Source organism: Simochromis diagramma, unplaced genomic scaffold (assembly GCF_900408965.1).
Source record: "Simochromis diagramma unplaced genomic scaffold, fSimDia1.1 OVJJ01000596.1, whole genome shotgun sequence".
Classification (NCBI taxonomy): domain Eukaryota; kingdom Metazoa; phylum Chordata; class Actinopteri; order Cichliformes; family Cichlidae; genus Simochromis; species Simochromis diagramma.
In genome coordinates, this window is record NW_024387245.1 from 9,551,422 (window position 1) to 9,576,001 (window position 24,580).

The window sequence follows — 24,580 nt, forward strand, 5'->3', positions numbered from 1 at the left end:
ACTAACCATCACTTTACTTTGCTGGAAAGGTCAGATCGGCTCAGAACATCTTCAGGCAGAACTGGGACACCAAAAAACCCAAACCTTCCTAATATTTGAGAGTTTTCAAACACACTATCAACCTCTGTTTGAACCAACCTTTGAGCTGCCCCCACTGTCCCATTTCCTGGAAGGTTCCTAGAAGCAACCCATTGGTTCCCTTGTTAACACCATTAGCCTTGAATGATGGAAAGGGCCAGATAAATGCATGCGTGCATGCACGCACACGCACACGCACACAAAGAACATCATTATGGTGGGCTGTGTGTGTGTGTGTGTGTGCTCTGTCTTACACTCTTTACCACTGGTGATTATTTTATAAATCAATACTCTGGGCCAGCTGGCCAGTGTTTTTGTGTATTAGCCTCTGGATACAGACAGTAATATGGTCAGCATAGACTAGACAAACAGATTAATACATTAAAGACGTCACTATGGCGTTGCTTGCTTACTTGTAAGTCACAACAGGCATCTAGAAAAGTGAAAGGTCTAAATTGTGTTTTGGTGCCAACGAGTCTGCAGGGTTTAAATGACGTCAAAGCTTGGAATTTGTGGCTTGAGTTTTTGCTGATGCTCAGTTGCCCTCAATGTTCACTGCTCTTGTCTTACATTTGACGTGGGGAGTGATTGCATTTCAGCTTGATTCGTTCAGTGTTGATAAGGTTAGCAGAGGCAAAGTTGTGCCGTGTTTGCGAACCAGTAAAACGGCGCGTTAGAGGCACTAGCAGGTTCCTAAAAGTGAATGTGTTTGAGGTGCACAAAGACTCTGTCCTCAGAGAGAGCCTTCTTTACGGAAACACCACCTTTTCTAATATGAAGCTTAATGGATAATGTTTGGTTCTTACAGAATGTGTATGGATCTGTGGAGTTCTGGGAAATGCAGAATATGCAGTTAATCGATAAAGTGTAGAGTAGCCTCCTCTTGCCAACTGTGACTTATGTAGCAGCAGCACTGAACGCACGTACACTCTGACCCGGGATTTTCATTGTGTTTGTTCATTTCATCACTGGATTTTTTTCCTGCATATTTATTTCTTTTCACTTTCACCTGCCGCATACGTTGCTGTCTTCGTCACCACGAGCCACCGCACGCATTCTATCGTAATTAAATGCTTTTTTTTCCTGCTGAACTTTAAATCCTCGTCTTTATTTTACCTCCTGCATCCCCACCCAACTCCCACCTCGTTCCCTAAACCAAAATTAGATTCCCTGTTTACCCAAAGGAGAATGGCTTGCATTACTCTTCAAACATAAACACAGTGGTAATCGCTTTGTCTGTTTTTCACATGTGCAGCCATGCAATCAAGCGCAGAAACCCATATGGGTTTTTTTTTTTTCTTCTAGGAATCTGATGGTGGTACAGGCACTGCAGTCCTGTGGTCTTTCTCTCTTTTGCCCCTGGTATTGGAGATCGTTTCTCATATTTGCCTAGACTGTGCGTGCATAGACCTTGAGCCCGTGTTATTTGTGTGTGTTGCATTTCACTGTGGCCTGCTTCCCATTGATTTGAGGTGGCAAGACTACTGCTGTTGTTGTTTTCTGGCAGCAGTTTACCACATGGGTTCATCCGGTGGGGGTGGGGGGGTGGCATAATAACCTTTTTGGTTTTCCAATGGATTATAATATGGCTGTGGATTATAGTGCTTGCCTGCCCCCTATAATACCTAATTTAGAGCCCTAGTACTGTACTGGAGGATGTAATGATGAAGTGTGCACTGCAAAAGGATCCATTCCCTGGTAAAGTCAGGGAATGTGTTTCAGTGTTGGAAGTCCCCATTTTCACACCGTTGTTTGTGGATTTTTTTCACTGTCCTATTTTATTTCTCTCTTTCTTCCTTTCTTTCTTTCTCCAGCCTCACCCTCTTTATTTTCCTCACTCTTTCCTCTGCTGCTCATTTAGGTCATTTGTGCTCTCAAGGTACTTTGCCTCGAGTGGAAGAAGTCAGTTCCCATGAAAGTCTGTTGAGCCTTCTTTGAGGCTCACAATGCAATGTTATGGAAATGCTAACATCAGCTTCTGAGTGCATACCCTGACTCAATTTTGGCCAAGCTGTTTGCCTCTCTGGTCAGGCCTATGACCAAAGTCAGCTCGAATGTCACTTCTACTAATCAACACACTGCAGAAAATCTTTGTTGGCGTTTCTCAAATGAAACGAAACAGTGAGCTGTTGAAATTAATCAGGATCATGTTTGTTTTTCACTTTGTTTGTGTGCAGCATGTACTCAGTCGTCTTAGAGATGTGTGCGTAGTATCATCAGTTGCTCTGCTTTTGGATTAGTGTCATATGCCATGCGTTCGAACAATAAGGGGCCTCCTTCCTCCTTTTTGTTGGATACCTGGTACACAATGCTAATGTTTCTGCACGGCTTCAGTGCCCTTTTTTTGAGATCACGATCAAGCACGTCTCCAAAGTAGCCTGCATGAGGTAACACTTGTTGTGGAAGTTTTCCATTTAAATAAAGCCTGCAGACGAGCGGTGAGCGGTAGCTAACATTCTTTAATCAAAACACAAAAGAGCAGAAAAACCAAGCTTGGTGGAGAGCCTGCATGATCGCGGGGCAGACAGTCAGCAGAGTCTCTCTGAGCCTAGCATGGCTCTCAGTTAAATACCTTCTCCAGGAACAAAAGGCAGTACACAGCTGTTTCACACCTTAAGGTTCACACTCTCTTGCTACCTCCCAGAGTCCTCGAAGAGACAAAAGACTCTTCCTGTGGAGTTGTGGAGTCTGCTTCCCCCAACTTCCTTACTAGACCCCCACCATCTGTCTTACTGTATGAGTGTGAGACATGTTAAAATCCAGTGGCACCAAGGCATTATACAATAACATAATGTGATTAATACATAAGTAAAATAAATCCCTATACACACTACCAACCAGTTAGAGCACATAAATTACTGAGTGCTCATTGATCTGTAGTGTGACGGGGAGTCGTAGTGATGGTGAACTCTCTTGAACTCACCCTCTAGCATGCCTGCAGCTTTAAGGAAAGCCCTGACATTATATTTTATTGCTTTGATGGTTATATTGGCATTTTGCTGCCTTTTAGAAGATGGCTGAGCTACGACCTTTTTTTTTACTTTTTTCATCCACCTGTAAATGAAGTAGCACAAGGAGATGCCAGAAGATGATCTCATCTATTAATATCTCACTACCCGCTACCCTGGAATGGGAGGTGGCTAGTGTCACAGCTCTCACTCCTCTATCATAGAAGTCACAGTGCATCTATGATATCACAGTGTAAGCACAGTGATAGTGTCACAGTGTTAATGCTAGTGTGATGTTCCTGCCTTCTGGTAATTGGGAACGGTGGGTATGAAAAGGTCACTCTCTTTTTGACTGTGTGTGTGTGTGTGTGTGTGTGTGTGTGTGTGTGTGTGTGTGTGTGTGTGTGTGTGTGTGTGTGTGTGTGTGTGTGTGCCCCCCTCCGCTGTTACATCTTTATGAGACTTACATTGAGTTCTGAACAATTTTGCAACATGAGGGCATTTTGACCAGTCCTTACTCCGTCAAATGTAAGACTATATTTTTACTGGCTGTCTCCTGGAGTTCATTTCAGGGAACTGTCAAAGGTAAATGAAAAATTGACTGACATAAGATGAATGTCTGTGTGTGCTGTAATGTGGAGGAAACCAGTGGAGGAAACTGGTTGAGGGGGTGGGCTGGGTGGGAGGTGAGGAGGGGGGATGGGATAAGCATAGCTGGACAGTAAGCCCTTGTTCCAAAAGATAATTGCATTTCTCTCACCTGTTACCCTTTACAGGCCTTAAAGAGCGCCACAATGAGCTCATACTGGTGTGCTGGAAAGGGCGATGTCATCGATAACTGGTGTCGCTGTGACCTGAGTGCCTTCAGCAAAGATGGCCTGCCTAACTGCAGTCCCCTCAGGCAGCCGATGTAAGTGTGAGGTGACACTATGACACTTTGGAATCCATGCACATACACAAGAGAGGTTTTATGGATGCATGCACCAGTGCACTGCAGGGACACTTATACGCACATGGATATGCGCACACATACACACTTACCTGTCTCTCTCGACTCCAGGGGCACTTGAGAAAGCTGTAGACATAAGCACAGTCCCTGAAGTTCTAATAACTGTCAGTCGGCCCTTACACTTCCCTGACAAGAACATGCTCTCATTCAGGGTGTCCTAATAATACCCCTGAGCCTTTTGTGAGTCATCCGCCCAAGCGATTGTTGCCTTAAAAAATCTTTAAAAAGAAACAGGAAGTTGAAAGGGCAAGACTTCAGATGATAAATCATCTAAAGTCATAAAAAAATCATAACTAAAAAAATGAACAAACTGGATTTATTTTATTTTTGATTTGCATAATTAAAGCAGTAAATTGTATTATGGCACACATCATTAATGCATTCAAAAGAATTATCCTTATTATAGTTTGGTTGACACAGAGGATTATAAAGTCCAAGAAACTGACAACATAAGATCATATTTCCCTACCCTCCCAATGCATGGATACCCAAAGGCTGGAAGAGCAGCAGCAGGAGCAAAAACAGAATAGGTGCGAGTGATAACAGATATTGCAATCATTAAGCCAAGCATAGGCCCCCAATAAACCACCTACCTATACAATCTGTCCCTCACCTATAAGAGCTAGCATAGGTTCCAACCCCCTCTGCATCCCTGAACTTGATAAGTGTTTAAGAAAATGGGTGTATGGATACAAGAAAAACACAGAATGAAAAGAGGCCCTGGGGGTGGGGGTAGGTTGCAAAGCAGCTTGCACTTGCACAATTGTAAGCACCGAAAGTAGTTTTCCCTAAATTAGAAGTTTTTATAAATACATTTTTCAGAGTTTTAGCTTGAATGAATTGCTGACAGTTTGCCTTATTTTAAAGTTTTTCTTCCATGTTTTTAGGGCCATGTGCTGCATGCATATGCCTCTTGACTGGCTAAGCCAGTTTATACATTCATTGAGGGTTTCTAGCTTACGTGTATAAATGGCATTGAGGTAACTGACTGGTCCTTCTCTTTGTGACTTTTTAAAGTTTTACTGGACCATTTAAATAGCAAAATAATCAGTTCCATCCTTTATTAACAGCTGTTTCTTTTGTAATGATTGTGCAGGGAAAACTCTGTGAGCTTTGGCAGTTCAGTACCATTCCTGTGGGCCCAAATGTTATAATATATGCTGACCCTTGACTTTTAAGCCAAGAAGCAAAAGCCTTTAAAGCAATAGATAACAAGTGATATTGAAATCAGACTCTAGTTTATTTTGCACAGATGTTATAGAAGTACTCTGAGATGCATAAACCTTTTGCCTGTTTTCTTAGTATTTTGTTTATGAATTGTGGTTGTTGACTTACTTGATGCCACAAACAGAGTTTTGGTTTCTGTAACTCTAGGACCTGACAAAAAAAAAAAAGCCCAAGAGTCACTGCAGCTGCCAAAATCTCCAACTCTGGTTAGTGGTAGACACATTAAGAACCTGAAATAAGTATTATTATTGTGTGTGAGGATAAAACTGAGCATCAAAACAGCTAACCTCTTTCATGGCATTGTCACAGACACAGCTGGAGAGCAGACAAAAATTGAAATGTTGTTCTTTTATCTCTTTTGAGGGATTAAAGGGGGAAAACTACACATGGAAAGCTGCTGGAGCACATGTGGCTTTGGAATGCTGTCTTGTTCCAAGTCTCTGTTTGCTATTCTGTTGTCAGATGACATATAGCTGGAGGTGGTGCACTCTCTAGTCCAACACAATAACAACAACACGTGGGATTCCCACTTATCCATTTGAGATTTATGACCATGCTTTCAGCATAAAGCATACGCTGATACAATCCTATGTGAAACTCCAGATGAGGATGCCAAATAGTTGTGGAAGCATTTTATCTCATTGTTCATATATGTCTGGGTTTTTTTTGTGTGTTTTTTTTTTTAATCTATCTTGTATTCTCTGTATTGTTTAGTTTGCGCCTATCCCCTTACCTGGAGCCCTCAAGCACAATGGTCGCCCTGGAGTGGATTGATGTGGAGCCTCTGATTGGCTGCAAAGTTTCTGACTACATCATCCAGCACAAACGAGTGGAGGATCCCTCAGAGGCAGAGATCTACACAGGTAGAGAAGCTTAAATTGGCTAAAAGCATCTTTTTAATTAAGCTTACTTATTGTTGGTCTTTGTTCCACATATATTCATAGCAACATATAAAAGTACAAATAGTTACATTCACAAACACAAAAGCTTAGAATAAGAAATGTTTATACTATTGATTCTATAATAAATAAAGTCTGTTATGCATTGAGTTAGAAACCTAACCTTTATGTTAGGAGATCTGAGATGGGATTGGGCTTGCAGGAAAAGCAATTACCCACATCAGGTGACGTACTGCTGGAACACTGATGAGCCATGCTTTAGGTCAAGCTGGAGTGAGAGACTACTTTTTTTCAGAATGGTGATGAAGCGATGTCGGAAAGGAAGATGAGAGATTTCACTGACAGATACAAGAATAAAGATGTTTAATGAGTTGATTAGAAGACTCAAATAAGAAGAATTAAACTTACATTTGCAGTGAATGAGTTTAAAGCTTTTGTCTGGATACAGAACAGGCGTGGGAGTTCAGACTGGGGATGGGAGAAGATGACGTAGGACAATTTATCAGGGACGTAAATGGTACTGACCGCTGCACTGTGGGGATAGGGGAATGGTCATGGTAGTGACGGGAGGTGGGGTGAGTCAGGGAAAAGGGCAAGATTTAATAATATTGGAGAAATGAGATGGTCTGGCTTTAGACACTGGGATGCACGGACAGGCCATCCATCATCCAGGGGAGGAGCTAATGAAGCGTGGGCACCAGAGAAAGAGAGGGCACAGATAGCTAGACAGAGGCATGCTGGCAGAGGTGAGGTACGGATGGGCAGATGGTGTGGGTGACTCACTTTGCTATGTGCCAGTCACCACTCTAATTCATGTTATAACAGAGAACAATGCAGATTGAAATCTTTGTTTTCATCTTTTGTCTTTTTAACTTTATTCTGTGTTTTTTTCTTTCTGAACTTTCTTTAAGTATAAACCCAAATAGGAGTTTGGTGACAAGCAGTGCACTTACATGCTCCATATGTTTACTTAATATATATGACACTTCTAATGACCCACTTTTGCCTTTGTATACCAAAACAGTGGATTTAAAATAAATCAGTGGTGTGATCAGGGTTTAACAAAAGTATCCCATCAACTTTTTAGGACTTACATTGAATGTACTATTGGAAAATGATTAAAAAGCAGCCAAATGAGACTCATTCTCTTTTTATTACATAGAAAAGCAAATGAATGATATGGAGTCATTTCCAAGCATTCAGTTCGCATTTGGTAGCTTTTCACTACAACTCTTAATAAAGACATGTCAATCCAAGTGAAGGAGACCATCATTAGGCTGAAAAAAACCTGTCAGAGAACTTTAGGAGTGGCCAAATCAACAGCCTAGTACATCCAATGCGCTGGCTGGCTCTGCAGCGTCACCACAGCAGACAGCTATTGGATCATTGCATAATTCTTTCCTTGGTTAAGAAAAACATCTTCACAACTTTAGCAAAGTCAAGAAAACCCTCAAGAAGACATCAATGTCAAAGTCTGCAATCAAGAAATGAAATAAATACAGAGGGTTTACGACAATGTACAAATCGCAGATTATACTCAAAAGCAGAAAGACCAGATTTGACTTTTCTGACTGAGCCTGCCAAGTTCAGGGAGGAAAAAAGTATATATTTAAAAAATGTTAAAACAATCTTTGGACATATGAAATCAAGATTAACTTGTTACAAAATGACGGGAAAAGAAAAGTATGGAGAATAAAGAGAAACAGCTCATTAGCCGAAGCATATCACATTATCTGTCAAACATGATGCAGGCGCTGTTATGGCATGGGCATATATAGCAGACGGTGGAACCAAGCCACTGGTTTTTAATAATGACGTGATTGCTGATAGAAGTAGCAGGATGAATTGCGAAGTGTGGAGAGATATAATCTCTGCTCAGATTCAGCCCCGTTCTGCAAAACTGATCAGATGGCGCAAATGGATAGCGTCCCAAAGCGTACTGCTAAAGCAGGCCAAGAGTTTCTCAATGCAAAGGTGATATTCTTCATTGCTTAAGTCAGTCAACTGATCTCAACCCAATAGAGCAAGTTTTGCAGTAGAAAAGCTCTGGAATCCTCTCAAAACAGGAGATGCAGCGTTTGATGATTTCCAGGGGTTCAAGACTGCCTGCTGTTACTGACTGCAAATGATTTATTTAAAATGATGTTAGGCCAATTACACGTGGAGCCTCTAAATTTGACGGACTGTATAGCTGAACTTCCAAAACAGTTAAAGCAATACGTTTGTCAATTCCCTTAAATTAAAGCTAAAATCCATTATAACAAGATGGCGCCGAGTATGGCAGCCTTGTCGCGAGCTCCCCCAAGCAACAGCTTTTTTCTGTGTTTAATTTTACTTTTCCTTCATTTTTTCGCGAGTAGCACATGTCTCCTTGTGTACGACCGACAAACCTTACTGGACATAAAAGACGGTCTTTCTTATAACTTTCCGGAGTTCAAGTTTTGCAACACGGACGCTCCGTTTGCAGACCCCCCATTCATCTCACCTGAGACGCCTTTGTTCTCTGGCCCTGGAGGCCGCAAACGCCGACGCAGAGGGAGAAGATCTGGCGTTCTGGTTCGACTGAGACGGCGCACTAACAGACCACCGTTACCCAGTTTATTACTGGCTAATGTGCAGTCTCTGGAGAACAAGCTGTGCGAGCTTCGGGCACGGATCTCATTCCAGCGAGAGATGCGGGACTGCTGCGTGGTCTGCCTCACAGAAACCTGGCTATCGGACAAGGTACCGGACTCCGCAATACAACTACCGGGGTTCTCCGTGCATCGCGCGGACAGGTCGCAGGATCTTACTGGGAAAAGCAGAGGCGGTGGTGTGTGTTTCATGATCAACAACAGCTGGTGTGATTATGCGAACGTGCACCCGGTCAAATCCTTCTGCTCACCGGACCTGGAGTACCTGATGATTAAGTGCCGGCCATTCTGGCTACCGAGGGAATTTACAGCAGTGATTATTACGGCTGTTTACATTCCCCCACAAGCCGACACTGACCGAGCACTCAGGGAACTGTACAGCGCGATCAGCAGCGAGGAAACCGCACACCCAGAGGCAGCGTTTATCACAGCCGGAGACTTTAATAAGGGAAACCTGAAAAAAGTCTCACCCAAACTCCACCAACACATCCATTTTAACACTCGTGGAGATCGGCTACTCGACCACTGTTACACCTCTTTCCGGGATGCGTACAAAGCCCTCCCCCGCGCCCCATTCGGCCAATCAGATCACTGCTCCATCCTGCTCCTGCCCGCCTACAGGCAGAAGCTGAAACAGGAAGCTCCAACCCGGAGGGCGGTGCACTGTTGGACGGACCAATCGGAGTCTGCGCTGCGGGACTGTTTTGATCACGCGGACTGGGAAATGTTTCACGTGGCTGCTAGGGACATTGATGAATACACAGACTCAGTCTGCAGATTTATCAGAAAATGCGTGGAAGATGTCGTCCCATCCAGAACAGTTAAATCCTTCCCAAATCAAAAACCCTGGATTAACGGAGATGTTCGCGCGGCACTGGCGGCACGGAGCACCGCCTTTGCCTCCGCGAACACATCGGACTACAAACACGCACATTACCAACTCTGGAAGACGATCAAAGCAGCCAAACGTGAGTACATGGACAGGGTGGAGCAACAGTTTGACAACCCTCGGAGTATGTGGCAGGGACTAAACACGATCACAGACTTTAGAGGGAAAACCAGCACACCGCAGACCACGGCCTCTCTGTGTGAGGATCTAAACGTATTCTACGCTAGATTCGACACAGCGAACACCATGAGACCGGACAGTGTACGCACCGCGGATGACGTCAGTGCGCACACTGTGTCTGAGGAGGATGTGCGGAGGTGCTTCAGGAAGGTGAACGCACGCAAAGCTACTGGTCCGGACGGGATTCCCGGCCGCGTCCTCAAGTCATGCGCGGCTCAGCTGGCTGGAGTGTTCACGCACATCTTCAACCTTTCCCTCTCTCTGTCTGTAGTCCCAGCCTGCTTCAAAATGGCCACCATCGTCCCTGTACCCAAATCCTCCACCATCTCCTCATTGAACGACTGGCGACCTGTAGCCCTGACCCCCATCGTAAGCAAATGCTTCGAGAAGCTGGTCAGGGACTTCATCTGCTCTGCACTACCCGACTCACTGGACCCTCTACAGTTCGCATACCGCCACAACAGGTCCACTGATGATGCCATAGCCCTGACACTACATACTGCCCTGTCACACCTGGAGAAGAGAGACACGTATGTGAGAATGCTGTTTGTAGATTACAGCTCAGCATTCAATACCATCGTTCCCTCGAAGCTGGACAGGAAACTGCAGGATCTAGGACTGAGCAGCTCCCTCTGCAGCTGGATCCTTAGCTTCCTGTCTGACAGACGCCAAGTGGTCAGACTGGGCAGCATCACCTCATCCCCCGTCACACTGAACACTGGTGCTCCACAGGGGTGTGTACTGAGCCCTCTCCTGTACTCACTCTACACCTACGACTGCACGGCCACTAACAGCTCCAACATCATTGTGAAGTTTGCGGACGACACTACAGTGGTGGGTCTTATCACCAACAGTGATGAGACTGCTTACAGGGAGGAGGTCAGCGCCCTGACCCACTGGTGTCAAGACAACCATCTCACCCTCAACGTCGCAAAGACAAAGGAGTTGATAGTGGACTTCCGGAGGTGCAGAGAAGTACACACCCCCATCACCATCAACGGCGCTGCTGTGGAGAGAGTGAGCAGCTTCCGGTTCCTTGGTGTACACCTGGCTGAGGATCTTACATGGTCAGTACACACAAACAAAACAGTGAAGAAGGCGCAGCAGCGCCTCTTCTTTCTCAGGAGACTGAAAAGATTCGGCATGAGCCCCCGCATCCTCAGGACCTTCTATCACTGTGCCATTGAGAGCATCCTCACTGGATGCATCACCACCTGGTATGGCAACAGCACCGCCTACAACTGCAAAGCTCTCCAGCGAGTAGTGCGGTGCTCTGAACGGATAATTGGAGGTGAGCTTCCCTCCCTCCAAGACATCTACAGGAAGCGGTGCCTGAGGAAAGCGGGGAGGATCATCAAGGACTCCAGTCACCCCAGCCATAAACTGTTCAGACTGCTTCCATCAGGAAGGAGGTTCTGCAGCATCCGGTCCCGTACCAGCAGACTGAGAGACAGCTTTTTCCATCAGGCCATCAGACTGCTGAACACGTCATAGACACCTCACAGTCACTACTGGAACTTTAACATTATGCACTCCATACTGTACAGTAATGCCACTGTTTTGCACATGTCTCACTCTGTATATTTTATTTTATATATTTTATTTATTGTTTACTCTATTTAAGTGTACACACACACACACACACACACACGTAGAAAAATATTTAGTATACACATCCAGAAATGCATATACTATTATATATTGTACATATATTTATTAGTTTCAGATGTAGCCATTCTTGTATTTTGCTTGTTTACATTATTGTATTTTGCACAACTCTGTTGCTTGTGAAGCTCGCACACAAGAATTTCACTCACATGTGCTGTACCAATGTACCTGCACATGTGATGTGACAATAAAAGTGATTTGATTTGATTTGATTTAAAATCCAGCACTTCAATCACACCTTGATTAATTAGATTTAAAACCCACTGTGATGGTGTACAGAGGCAAAATTACAAAATTGGTTTCATTGTGCAAATAGACCTAACTGTAAAGGCTCCCTCTTAAAATCAAGAGATCCAGTTCCCTGAGCTCAACAAATAAAGGAGCATGTTTTTCAAGAACTGCCGTTTTCTCACACTTATGTATTTTGAAGTTATTGGACTTACAGCTAGTTTTTTTTTTTATTTAAGAAGAATTTCAGAAGCATTTACTGGGAAACAAATTGTGAAACCAAAAGCTGAAATTAAAAAAACGTCCAGCTGAGCACTATACAATACTCACCTTGTGTATAAAAAGTGCAATATGTTTTAAAGCCGAGCCATTCCTCAGTGCTATATTTTTTTCTCAGCTCCTCCTGCCTTTCACAGACAAATGCACATTGACAGATTTCCTTATGGCAGCTGCCACTAAGGCCAGCTTTCGTTGGCCAAGCAGCAGTTTGGGGGATAAACCTTTTGCTTGAGGGCATCTTGGTGGTTTTCTGGAAACAAGTGTTTCTGCTTCATTTTCCCCGTTCACATTTTCCGAGACTGTGTGACGATATGAACCACTGAGCTCGTAGTCAAGCTTCTCCAACATCTTAGGGTGGGTACACTCTAGGATTATTCGGCTGAATTACAGTAAAACCATGTTTGACCATTCTAGGGAAAAATCCTGATCCAAAGCTTAAGTCAGGGATGACAGTTGGCACTATAAAGCAGTGTGAGGTGATATTCACTTTTCATGTGTTAAAGAGGGAATATTATGGAAGATGTGACTTTTTGTATTTTTATATTTGAATGTTGAATAAGGGACTAGTTTATTATAAAAGTGCTCTTTGAAGCATTTGGCTCTTCCATGATAAATTACAGGACACCTATGGTGTTCACAAATGTAAACATAAAACATACAAATAACAGTTGTTTCTCAGTATTACTGGAAACAAAAAGCTAGATAAAACACTAATAACAATGTATGGTAGAGAGAGATGAGCATGACCGCATCCTACTTAATCAGTAGTAATAGCAGTACCTTCATCCAGGAGATGGGGTATAGCCGAAGCCAGCATTAACCCTCTCAGGCTCAAATTAAGTTTTTGTTGCTAATGCACAAAAGAATACCTGCAGTGGTACTTCTGAGTAAAACAAACTCATAAAATATGTATGTGGGGTAATCAGGTTGTTAGCTTTTAACTGTTGCAAATCTGCAACGCCTGCCTTGAGAGGGTTAATGGAACTTGAGGATGCATCTGCATCCATTCAAAGCTGAAACACTGCTACAGGCTGGCGTCTGACATAAAAGAAATATAGACGGCTTCAAACAGACACTCAGCCATGCTGAGTATGAGTCACACATCCAGAGCACACACAGCCATATGCACACTCATACAGATGGCAGACAGAAAGAGTGTGAAGATGCAGACACTTGGATGCAGTCTTTATTGGATTCACAAAGCCATGTTTCTATGTTATTGCTGTCTAGACGAGGACAGGAGAAAAGACCGTGTCCCTCTATTGTTCAGGTCAGTCACAGGACATAAATAAGTCCACAGATTTGGCTTCTCTGATTGTGAGAGGGCCGATGTTATCCACTGGAAACCGGCATGTGCAACCTGCTTTTACATGATTTGTGATACAAATTAAAGCTGCACTCACATATTTATCCGTTAGACATCAGCAGAGTAAGTCACACACCTCAGCTGAAATGTGTGGGGATAACTCTTGGGGGAAAAAAAAGAAGAAGAAAAAAGTAAATTCAGTCATCGCTCCAGTCATCGCTAAAGAGGAAGACTCGCTTTTATTTTTCAAATGCTTTTTTCCACAAGCTGGGGTTAAATAAGCTGATTTGAATGACGTAATGTGCCACCCTTTTGGCTTAGGTTTTTCATCCTTAACAACTTCCTGCATGAATAGATGCAATCATAAAGTCCTTGAAAATCTTTACAGTGAAAGCTCTCTTCCTCCAAGCTAATATTCATAAATGTTTCTGATGTGACTCCGTCTTGCCTGGTGATGCGTATTGATTCTACACCTCAGTTACCTCATAATTGGTAAAGGGGATCTGTGTTTACTGGAAATTTCATGTCAAAGTTTGAGTGTGTTCTTTGGAAGTGCCTTATTCAGTTATAAACCCTCCATCAGTACGGTCGGTGGCGTAAGAACCAGCCACGTTAGCTCGCTGACTTCTCGTTTCTTATGCCACTTTTATGCCTCTCCCTAATTTTTTTTTTTCTTAGCCTGCTCTACTTGCACTGTATTTGGCCGTGAATCCAGGAAAAGACAATATTATTTTTACATATGGTAGGGCTGTTGTACTAACTATTATAAACAAAAAAGGCCTTAAAAATAAAAGCAGGTAACAAAATACAATGCGATGTATGAAGTCTGTCAATAGCATGTCTTTGTGCAACCTTAAAACTTTCATCGGGGCCCGAGAAACAGCCCACAACTGAGTTTATTTTCACTTTTTATATATATCATTTGTTGCCATTTGTCTCCGTTCACTCCTTTTCCTCCAAGAAGCATTTATTTTGTAACGTTAGCCATTCTAACCACATCTGTACAAGCCATTAGGAACCAATTTCCTTAGCTTATCCTACTTATCAGTACTTTTTGAAAATTTGTCACTTTTTTTTTAAGGCTTCACCCTGGTCCCTCACAAATCATGAGTAGTAAGAATAGCAGATGAGCCCTTAGTGCATTTATCTTGTTGTTTATGTGGACAACGCTGTACTAGCAACCCTAAGGGCTTAAATACAATCACGTCCATAGTAGATACCTCTGTGCTATTCTCAAAAGCCTCCAGTTTGCACATAGTAAAACGGGAAATGTTAGTAAAAAGGTTCCTTTTAAGCTTGAACTTCACTATTGCTGGAACCCAGAGTTTATATTGCTACAGTAGAAGTTGGGAAACGTGTGGTTTAAATAACTTGAGAGGTGACACATTGCTGTAGAAGTAATTTGAAATATTGTGTTGTTTTTGCTCCAACTACCTATTCCAGTCAGACTATACTGGCATGCGAAAGAGAATTCTTATAGTTCTGAGAGATTACTGGGGAATCCTGTCCCCAGAATGTGTATCTGCAGTGTGTTGACAGAGACGCTGCCATGCAAAATGCATCCACAGTGATGCACCAATCAGAATCAAAAAATACTGTTGTGGAGTAAAGGGCTCTGTAGTTAATAAAATTTTCCAGTTATTATTTTCACTTCTGATGAGTATGAAAATAAAACATACAAGATAAAAGAAATGACAGTGCAGTGCTTCATTTTGCAGTGATGCTCTTGATTTGTCTTGTGTTATAAATCTGGCCCAGCGTTTGTCTTTACAGCAGCGTGCTTTCACCCTGCCAGACTGGGGTACAAGCCAAGATGGTGGAAAGAGTGCCTTTGAATTATCAGTTATTTATATTTCAAGGAAATTGACAGTTAAAGCATCTTTGCAAAGTCAACTCTCAACCGGTGAGCCATGTTTTCCTTCAGGGGCTTCCAAAGAATTGTGTCACAACTTACAGATACGCAACTTATGTTAGAAAATGTCTATCTTATTGTAAAATATAGCATGTAGGCAAGTGAAGTGAGGAGTTAATAACGACTGGAACAGGGAATTCTACACTTGTGTGCCTTGTGCACAACATCTGTTACAAAGATAAAAAGGTTTTAATGGGCATATACAACCTCTAAACATGAAAAATGATCCTGATGGGCAGTCAAATTAAAATGGATATCTCTGTGACCTCTGGTGACCGCCACAGAAAGCAATTAACTACTCATATTATCTGTTAGAAACAGAATCAAATTTGAGGAAATCCCTGAACATTAGTGGCACTTTTTGTTTTGGTTAAAACACTATTTCTGTTTTAATCTTCCATCTGAATATGGGGTGATAGCGCCATTAAAATCTGTCAGTATAATATGACTAAGGGTAAACTAATATAGGGAATAGCCCTCCTCCCTCTAAATATTATTTACTCTCCTGATCAGGAATGGATGTGTTTAAATCATTGACTTCAGACTCAGGCTCAAGCCTCTAGATGGCACACCAATGCAGAGGCAGTGTTCACAAAAAAGTCAGCACAGCACTAATGGGTCAAACCAGATGTGAAAAATAAGATAATCACACATCGTAAGAGATTTTGCATAAACTATTAAAACACTAGAAAGTCTAGTTTTAATACAACAAAAAGTTGACAAAGTGATAGAGTGACAGAGAATTAGTATACTGTATACTCTATACTGAAGGCACATCCATTTTAACTTGTGCCTGAAGTAATGGTAAAGTAATTAAGGTGATACTTTTATGATATTTGTTAAGAAGGATAAAGATGGTAAGGAACTGACCTGGTTTCATTTAAGCTATGTGGCACCACAGCCCGAAACTCAGCCTGCTAAACTTTTTTTTTTTTTTTTTTTTTGCAAAATGATGCAAGACAGTGTTTTGAAAGTGTGGGAATAAATAGTGACATATTTGCAATACGATGTTCTTGTTTCTCAGCTATGTTTCTTGTCGATCTCCCTGGGAGTTCTTTAAAAAAAGTGAAGCACAAACAAAGAAGGGAAAAGAAAAATCTTACTAATGCCTCCTTTTTTTGGCTAAACACAGACAGTTTGGTTTCCATCATCACATTTGTACCATTCCTGCATTATCTTCTCAGCTACTAATTTCAGTCGCTTGTCCTTAAATCACAGTTGTGCTGATGTGACACTTTTTTTGTGAACGCGTTCATAAGCGTAGCACTGTGCTTCCCGCAACCCTCGCACAAATGCACACACACTTGGTGCTAATTAAAAACCTGTGAGTCTGTGTGTTGCGTCACTGCTGTGTGACACCTGATTTTGTGGCATGAAAAAAAAAATCTCAGAGGGCATGGCAGACTGGAACAATTACAGGACTGACAGGAACACGCGCACACAAAAACAGAAGAGATTGTCTGAAAATGTGGAAAGTCTCTCTGAGAGACGCAGATACAAAAAAAGAGAAGACAACGAGGAAAGAATAAGACAGAGCACAAGTTGGAGGAGAGAGAAACCAGACAGCAGCAGGACTAAGGGTTACACAGCAATGATGTCACCTCACGCTGGCACTGTTGGACTCAGAAATGGATTAGCCATTTGATCTTTGCCCTTATTTTAGTTCCAGTTTCCTCCTTCTAGCTTAACCAGCCAGCTTATTGGGATAAATAACACAGGGACGCTCCACGGCTTTGCTTACATCTATTATCACATGTCTCATACTTCTACATACCTATCCTCTTTCCTCATGTCGCCCTTTTTTATGCGATCAGAGCTAGTGGTATCCCCCTCCCCTGTTTATGTGACAGCTCCATCATTGGTTGAGACCAAGAATGCACCCCAATGCGTCGATAAGCCCTCATTCAAAGAGATTGAATTATATGGAGATAAAGGGTGTCCTTGAGCATGGTTGCAGATAACAGATTGGAGTGACACAGCTGACTCTCTTTGTTTTGTTAATTAAAGATGACCTCATCGCTAAAAATGGACGCTGTGCACCTCCTCGTCACGAGCTTCGCCATCAGCAGATTGCAGATTGCAGGCAGGGGGCCAAGGGCTTTCTGCAGTCCCTTTCCCTTTTTGCTTCCTTTCCCATTTTGCCTCTTCACACACATATTGTTAGTCTCTCTGTCTTCGCCACAGGTCTCTCCATCTCTCATTAATTACAACAATCATTCAATGTCCCCAAACTCTCGCTAATGGAAGTGCACTGGAATTATGGAATTATTACTAAGACAAGATAAGGATGCTGCCTCTCAGTTCCTTCCTTTTCATTCATCATTGTTTGTTGCAGCCTGTTTTGTCCCCATTATTTATAATGAGATATTTGTCTGTTTGACACAGTTTGTGCCTGGGCTTGATCTTTGTTGAATTTGGTGGCGACGAAAAAAATCAATTTTAAAATGCATTTATGTATTAAATTAGGATTGATTAGTTGTTTTGCAAATTTGGGGCATATGCAGGCACAAAATGGTAGAAATAAATATGCACTCTGAATAGAAACCCATGCTTATCAAGGAAAGACTACAAGCAAGCCTGCTGAGATTTTCTTGCAGCTATTATAATCACTGACTGGACAATTTGGTTACCATCGTGTTTGTGCTCCAAATAAAGTCAAGCTATAGGCCCTGAGTCTGTTTATATTTACATGTAAATTTACAGGTAAACTGACATCATTTACAGTATGCATGATCTAAATGTGATATAAAACACTATATAATAAGTGTAAGATATTCTTTATACAAAGGTGTTTTTTTTTTAAATCAGTGTTGTAATTTCAATATTGACACAATATTGACAAAATGAGAGGGAAATGCCGATTTAGGTGGGCAATTGTTTTTGTTGGACTGTATGGTGTTATATAGGAAGAGACAGAGTAGAAAGCTAACATTCTGAGAAAGAGGAGCATGAAGGAGAATCATGGTTTTGATTCCCATCTGGCAACTAAAAAATATCGTTAAAGAGAAAGGCAAGATAACTACTTAAAGGAAGGAAAGCTCAATGACCTGGAACAATAAACAATGTTTAATCTACACACCGAACTTATGCAGATGAAATGGCTGGAAGTAGAGCTGAGAGTGCCATGACGCAAGAGCTGAAAAAAAAGAAAAAGAAATGGCAACTTATTAAGTCCGTTTAAAGCAAGAAAATTGCAATTAAATGTATCACTGTAGTAGCCAACACACCCCACCCTGAATAGACAGTTCCTGTTAGGGTTGTTAATAGCACAAGACTGTGCTACTAAGACAAGTGAAGAACCTGAACGGGATGAACATCTTAAAAAAGAAAAACACTGCTATTGGGAGACAAACTTAATGAAACAAAATAAGATACACTGATCATGGAAAATAAATTGTTAAAGCAATGATACAAATAAATGGAACCCCTGTGGAAGCCAAAGCAGTGATGGTAAAATAACTCAGTCTTGGACTTGGATCAATGCCAGTGACATCATGGGATATTTATATCTGGGAAATTGAATGTTAGTGGCTTGTGTGAATATTAGTTGTGATTGTGTAGAGGAGTAAATCAAAATTATTATGTATACTTTGTTGTTCCCTATTAATTCCATACATTGTGTACGTTTAGCAGTATAGGGACACATACAAAGCAGTTTATGTGCTATAAAAAAGTTATAAGAATTATAAATAGATCAGGCCAGTATCATTCAAACACTTACACATGAAGCTCACACATCAAGCTTCATTCACAATAGAAAATATTCCCTCTTTTTTTTTTTTCATTGCCCGTGTTGCCTTTTGAGAATAAAAAGTAAAAAAAGAAAAAAAAAAAAGTTAAAATTCTCATTCATCTCTACTCTAAAAATATTTCCATTTTGTATGTATACTCAGTCAAATCTCACTAAGCGTGAATGTCCAGAAACACAATGCCCGTGCTGGCCACTGTGTTTGCTGACACAAGTGGTTTTAGTTTAATGCCTCCCTACACAAGTCTCCTCACAGTGTTGTACAACAGAACTAGTTGATGCCATGAGTTCACACTATTCTCCTTGTCAGGTAAAAGATGGCACTGCAAATCAATTCTTCAAACAGTGCAGCACAACAACCCAACAGCCTGTCAGTACTGACACCTCTTGTCTTAATTCAGATTCAGCAGGAGGGCCAAAAGGACAAAGCAAAGCCAAAAGCAATAAAAATGACCAGACGTGGTACAGATGGCCCTACGAGGCCATTAGTCTGTAAGAAAGCAACCCCTTCTGAGCCAATTTCTTGCTATGTAGAAAAGGTAAGGTAAGGTCACTGCCTAACAGATTTTAATTCACGGGTAGCCAGTGTGCCACATCGTTCTGAAAAGGAAACAAACAAAAATAAAGACTCTGATAAACATCCAGACCACCTGATAGCTTTAATAGCTCAAGTCAGATCAAATTTTTTCAACAGTAGGAAGTCAAGGCTTGTGGCCATGAAACAATTTTCAGTTTGCATGCCACTTTGTCATCTAGCTGTAACCTCATTTGACCTTCTCCCTATAAGAGCTGCCTTTAACAGAACTGTATGACTATGGCAGGCAGGATGACAGTGCAATTAAACATTTAAATTAATCCTAAAGGATGATCAAATAATTAATTAATCGGTTTTGTCATTACATCTGCTAAACTTGTTTCTTCATGCTTTCATTCATACCCATATGTTATTTTACATTTAAATATGATATCTTATCTTTGATTAAACTATGGCCTGGGTGAAAACTCAATTATTATTAGCTGGAGGGAAGTTGATTAATTTCAGATAACTGTAAAGCTCTGACGTAATGCTCTTTTTACTCTTGCAAATGAATGTGTTATCAAGATGTAAGCATTCCACTGAGTTTGTCCATAGGATTAGTTCCTGCTCAGCAACAATATGTCATCTCAACAGACAATGCTTTCAAGAAATAACTTAAATGAGGAAGAAAAGCTTCAGCGAATAGTGTGTTGTGCAGGTTATATTCACTTTGACAAAGCAACACTGTGATTGTAGAAAACATGAATTATATTGAGCAACAATTCCAGTAAAATGAAACGTCACCAGTCTCATTAAAAGAAAAAAAAGAAAAAAGAATTGCATCTGAGATGCTGCAGCTTCCTCCGTGAGGGAAACCAGGACCTGTTCTTGGAGCCAGATCAGGAAGACAAGCTTGCTAACAGCTTTTTTTATCTGTTTAAAAATATTTTTTTAAAAAGGTAGTGTGTTAGGTGGAGTGGTACCAACTAATTTTATTTGGGCTCACCTCTATACAAGGGTTCTGGAACCAAACCGCTGAGAGGGGCTGGACTCTATCCTTATCCAGATTTTACATATAATGAGAGGAACCAGGGAGTTTGTGGGGATACTAACAAGCCCCTGGCTGGCTGAGTGCTGCAGTCATGGAATTTGCACTGGAGCGTGAGAGGGTCACCTCTGCGTGACTGAGTCACAGAGAGCAAGGCTCTGGATGGCAAGGCGATTCTGGATGGGATCTTGGATAATGTACTGGAAGAGAGGTCATTTGTAGGAATGGCCTGACCTAAAGCAGAGCACAAGTTTAAATTTTACCAAAGCACCTTAGCCCATTGGTCAGTGATTGGACACAAGGTTGAAGAGATTAGCAGAGCTGAACAACTCGTGGTGAGTTGAATCAGATGGCAGGAAAGACTGCTGGACAGAAATGGTAAACCCTGCAGTTACTGAACAGTTAATTGCATCCCAGGGGAGATGGGGGACATAGCATCTGAGTTGGCCATCTTCAAAGACTCAGTTGCAGAAACACTCATTTAGGAGCTGTGGTCAGAAGGTCATAGCTGCCTGCCATAGAAGGCAACCATTGGTTGGGAAGAAGGCTGGTTGGGCTGGATGACTCCTGAAGCAGTAGTTAAATACTGGAGTGCAGTTATTGTGGTGGCACCCAGATATGGAGACGCTGGAGCAGGTCACACTTAGTTTATATAGTTAGTTAGTTAGTTAGGCACCTACATTTTATGGTATATGCAGAACAGATTGTAGGACAAAGACAGTTTTTTCTAGTTTTTCTAGTTTTGCCTTTGGACATAGACTCAATGTGTAACAGTGGTGCAGAACTTTAGCTTTAATTCAGTGGGTTTAACAAAAATGATTATATTAACTTTTGAAGAATTACTGACATTTTTATACTTAGTATCGCCTTGCAGCAAACTTCAGTTGCTGCTTGTTTGTGCGTCCCTTTCAGTTTTTTATCTCACAAACCATACTGTTACTTTTGCAGTATGCTTTGGGTCATCATCCATTCACACTGTGAAATGCTGTCTGATCAGTTTTGCTATGTACAATTTAGCATTTTTCCAGCAGCCACATCATCAATAAACACGAGTGACCCAGTTCCACTGAGAGCCATTCATGGCCACGCCATTACATTCCCTGCACCATGTTTGACAGATAATGCGGTATGATTCAGATCATGAGTGTTTCTCTCCTTCATACTTTTGTCTTCCCATCTGGTGCAAGTTAATCTTGGTTTCATCTGGCCAGAACGTTTTGCAGAACTGTGCAGACCATTTTAGATGTTTTTTGGCAAAGTCGAATCCATGTAACCAGTGGTTTGCACCTTGTTGTAAACCATTTGTATCTCCATTCATAAAGGCTTAGTTGTGTAATTGTTTTTCTTAACCATGGAAATAATTCTCTCATCATGCACTTTAGTTGTCTTCTGTGGTCTTTCAAACTTTTTAGTGTTGCTGAGTTAGCCGGTTCAGATTTTTTTTTTTTCCTTTTTTAAGACTGAAGCAGATGGGCGATTTGGACATTCCTAAAATTTTTGTTATCTCTTCGATAGATTATTTTTGATTTTCTACCCTTATTAATCCCTACCTTACTTACACCAATATATCCTTGCAATGAAAAGCTATACTATTCAAATTCAGCACTTTGAAGCAACTACTTATACTTGTTTAATAAAAAAGTGCTTTAGTGTTCAGTAGTGAATAATCTCACATATTACTCACTTGTATGTAAGTGAATAAGTTCATTTATCAATTCCAATTACATTTTTTTTTCTTCTGATACTTTCAAATTTCCTCCTTGAAGAAAAAAAATCTAAACATATCTAATCCATAAACCAGCTCACCTTGACGATTTGCATATACATTCTCATTCAAATAAAAACATATACAGAAAGACAAATACAGCTAATGGCTAAAGCAGTTACACAGTGCATGAATTAGAAACTGTAAGTGAAAGGCTATGTCTGCCATAACAGAATGGCAAGTTTGGTTTAAAGACAGAAAACCCCCACATGTCCCGTTCCACATGTGCACACATTTCCACATCCAAGTTCAGAAGATGCACATAAACGTGAATATAAAGTCCATAGTACATGTGTAGATTTTCTCTGCATACACATTTACTCCTTTATAATACCACAGTTATGTTTTTGTGTGCTGCAATTATTTTTGTTATTGTGTCTTCCACTTGCTGTTACTTATGCTTTCCGTGAAGGAAGGACCTCTTTGATTCTCTTTTCCTCTTTTGCCCTCCCTACCTCCTCCTTTTTGTGTTGTTACGTGCCAAAGTTTTCTGAGAGGGGTATTCCTTGTTTTGTTTTGTTTTTTTCAGAGACTTTGCGCCAGCCTGGGTCAGGAACTGTTTCTGTTGTGGCGCAGCAAAGCTCTTTGAGACATTGTATATGATATCGGTCTGTACAAATAAACTTATCATGACTTGTTTGCAACTACATCATAGTTACAAGGCCAGGATATGTTTGAATCAGAGTGGTTCTTTTGTACACTGTCAGTCAGCCCAAGTCGTCACTTTCCCATGATTTGCTGTTATTTGTTCTTCTCTCTGCTTACTAAAAAGGTCACCTGGCATTTACCATGAGGTTTTAATCGCCATGTAAGCTGGAGAACACGCAAAATGGCTTTTACCGTAATAGAATTTCAGGGGCCTTAATTTTTGCCAGCTGTGAGCTGTTTGGCTTCGGTATTGACAGAAATGTTGACGGACCACAGGCCTACCCATGAGGAACCCTCATAACAATAAATGCTGCTTCTGGGTGTGCTCACATTTCTTATTCTATTGTTAATGGATTGGATTTTGATTATCTTTACCTAATTCTGATATGAAATCACTTACAAGATATCCCCTTTTAAGCTATCGCATTTGAAAGTCTTGAGTAGAAATGAAAAACACGCATAGACACAGCCAAACATGTGCGCCAATATGTGTGCCAATAGCTTGTAAAAAAAACTTCCACTTTAGCAGTTGAGTCATACATCATTTTGCACGTGTGAACATATTCAGTTAATCAGCCCATTCTCCACTCCTAGGGATGCATACACACACAAACCCTCCTCACGTTTCCTCTCCTGTGATACCAGATGAAAATAGACATGCACATCTTCTCCATACTCTCTAAAACAGAAGGTGGTATGCAAGGGGTTACCAAAGTACACATGCTTGACCCCAATCCTGCACTATGTGTTATGGCAGCAAATTATTCTTCTTGTAGATTTTGGTAATGATCTCTAGAAAATTGTGTTTCAAAATTAGTATGCTAACTTAGGTTGATATTGTGAGGCCAAGTTCTAAAACACAAATGTGTATTGTAAGTTCTCTTCAACTCTTTTGTAAGTGGACTGGTATTTATATAGCATGTTTCTGCTTTTACTGATGCTCAAAGCGTGTTAGAAGGAATTTAGAGTTGCTTTCAAGGTAGAGATCAGGCACGGTAATCTGTCTTTATTATTCTGAACAAAAGCTGAATGCTTTCAATTTTTGTTAGCTCTGCTTTTTTATAGTTGCATGGTGTGAGCAATATTTCAGAGTACTACTCACCACTCTCAAGGTGCCAGAACTGTCAGTGTTCCTATGAAGGATCAGTCTAAAGGACTAGGTTGTGTTGTGCTGTGCTGCATAAATTGTATTGTAAATTAGTAGGGAAAGAGGGTAGGTTCATTGGTTTAACAATTTGTTGTAAGAGTAATTAAAATATTTATTAGTTATGTTAATACCCACTATGGTCTTTGGTGACTCTTTGAATTGATAATTGTATAATAATTTGTCTTTTTGATCAGCTAATTAATACCAAATGCTGCTACTTAAATATACGTTCTGTACCGTATGTCCAGTAATACCTTACTAAATCATTAATTAACGTTAACCGAGCACATCCTTAGACTGTCCAAGGAAGCCAGTGTAGCTGGAGGAAACCCATGCAGGCACACGGAGAACTTAAAGTGTTTATTATAACTGTTAAGAAAACTCACTTGTGCATCTCTAATACAAGATAAGTGAGTTATGAATTGATGGCAGTTACTGGGTAATCTACTAC

The 24,580-nt window shown here is 41.2% G+C and overlaps 1 protein-coding gene across 3 annotated transcripts in view; it reads left to right on the forward strand.

Annotated features, from left to right (window-relative positions):
• Positions 1–24,580, forward strand: part of LOC120714478 (astrotactin-2-like) — a 285,359-nt gene that overhangs the window by 234,087 nt on the left and 26,692 nt on the right. For all 3 annotated transcript variants that reach the window (XM_040000717.1, XM_040000718.1, XM_040000719.1), the window contains 2 exons: positions 3,803–3,936; positions 5,977–6,125. In XM_040000717.1, coding sequence (XP_039856651.1) covers positions 3,803–3,936; positions 5,977–6,125 — 283 coding nt within the window. The remainder of the gene's footprint in view (positions 1–3,802; positions 3,937–5,976; positions 6,126–24,580) is intronic.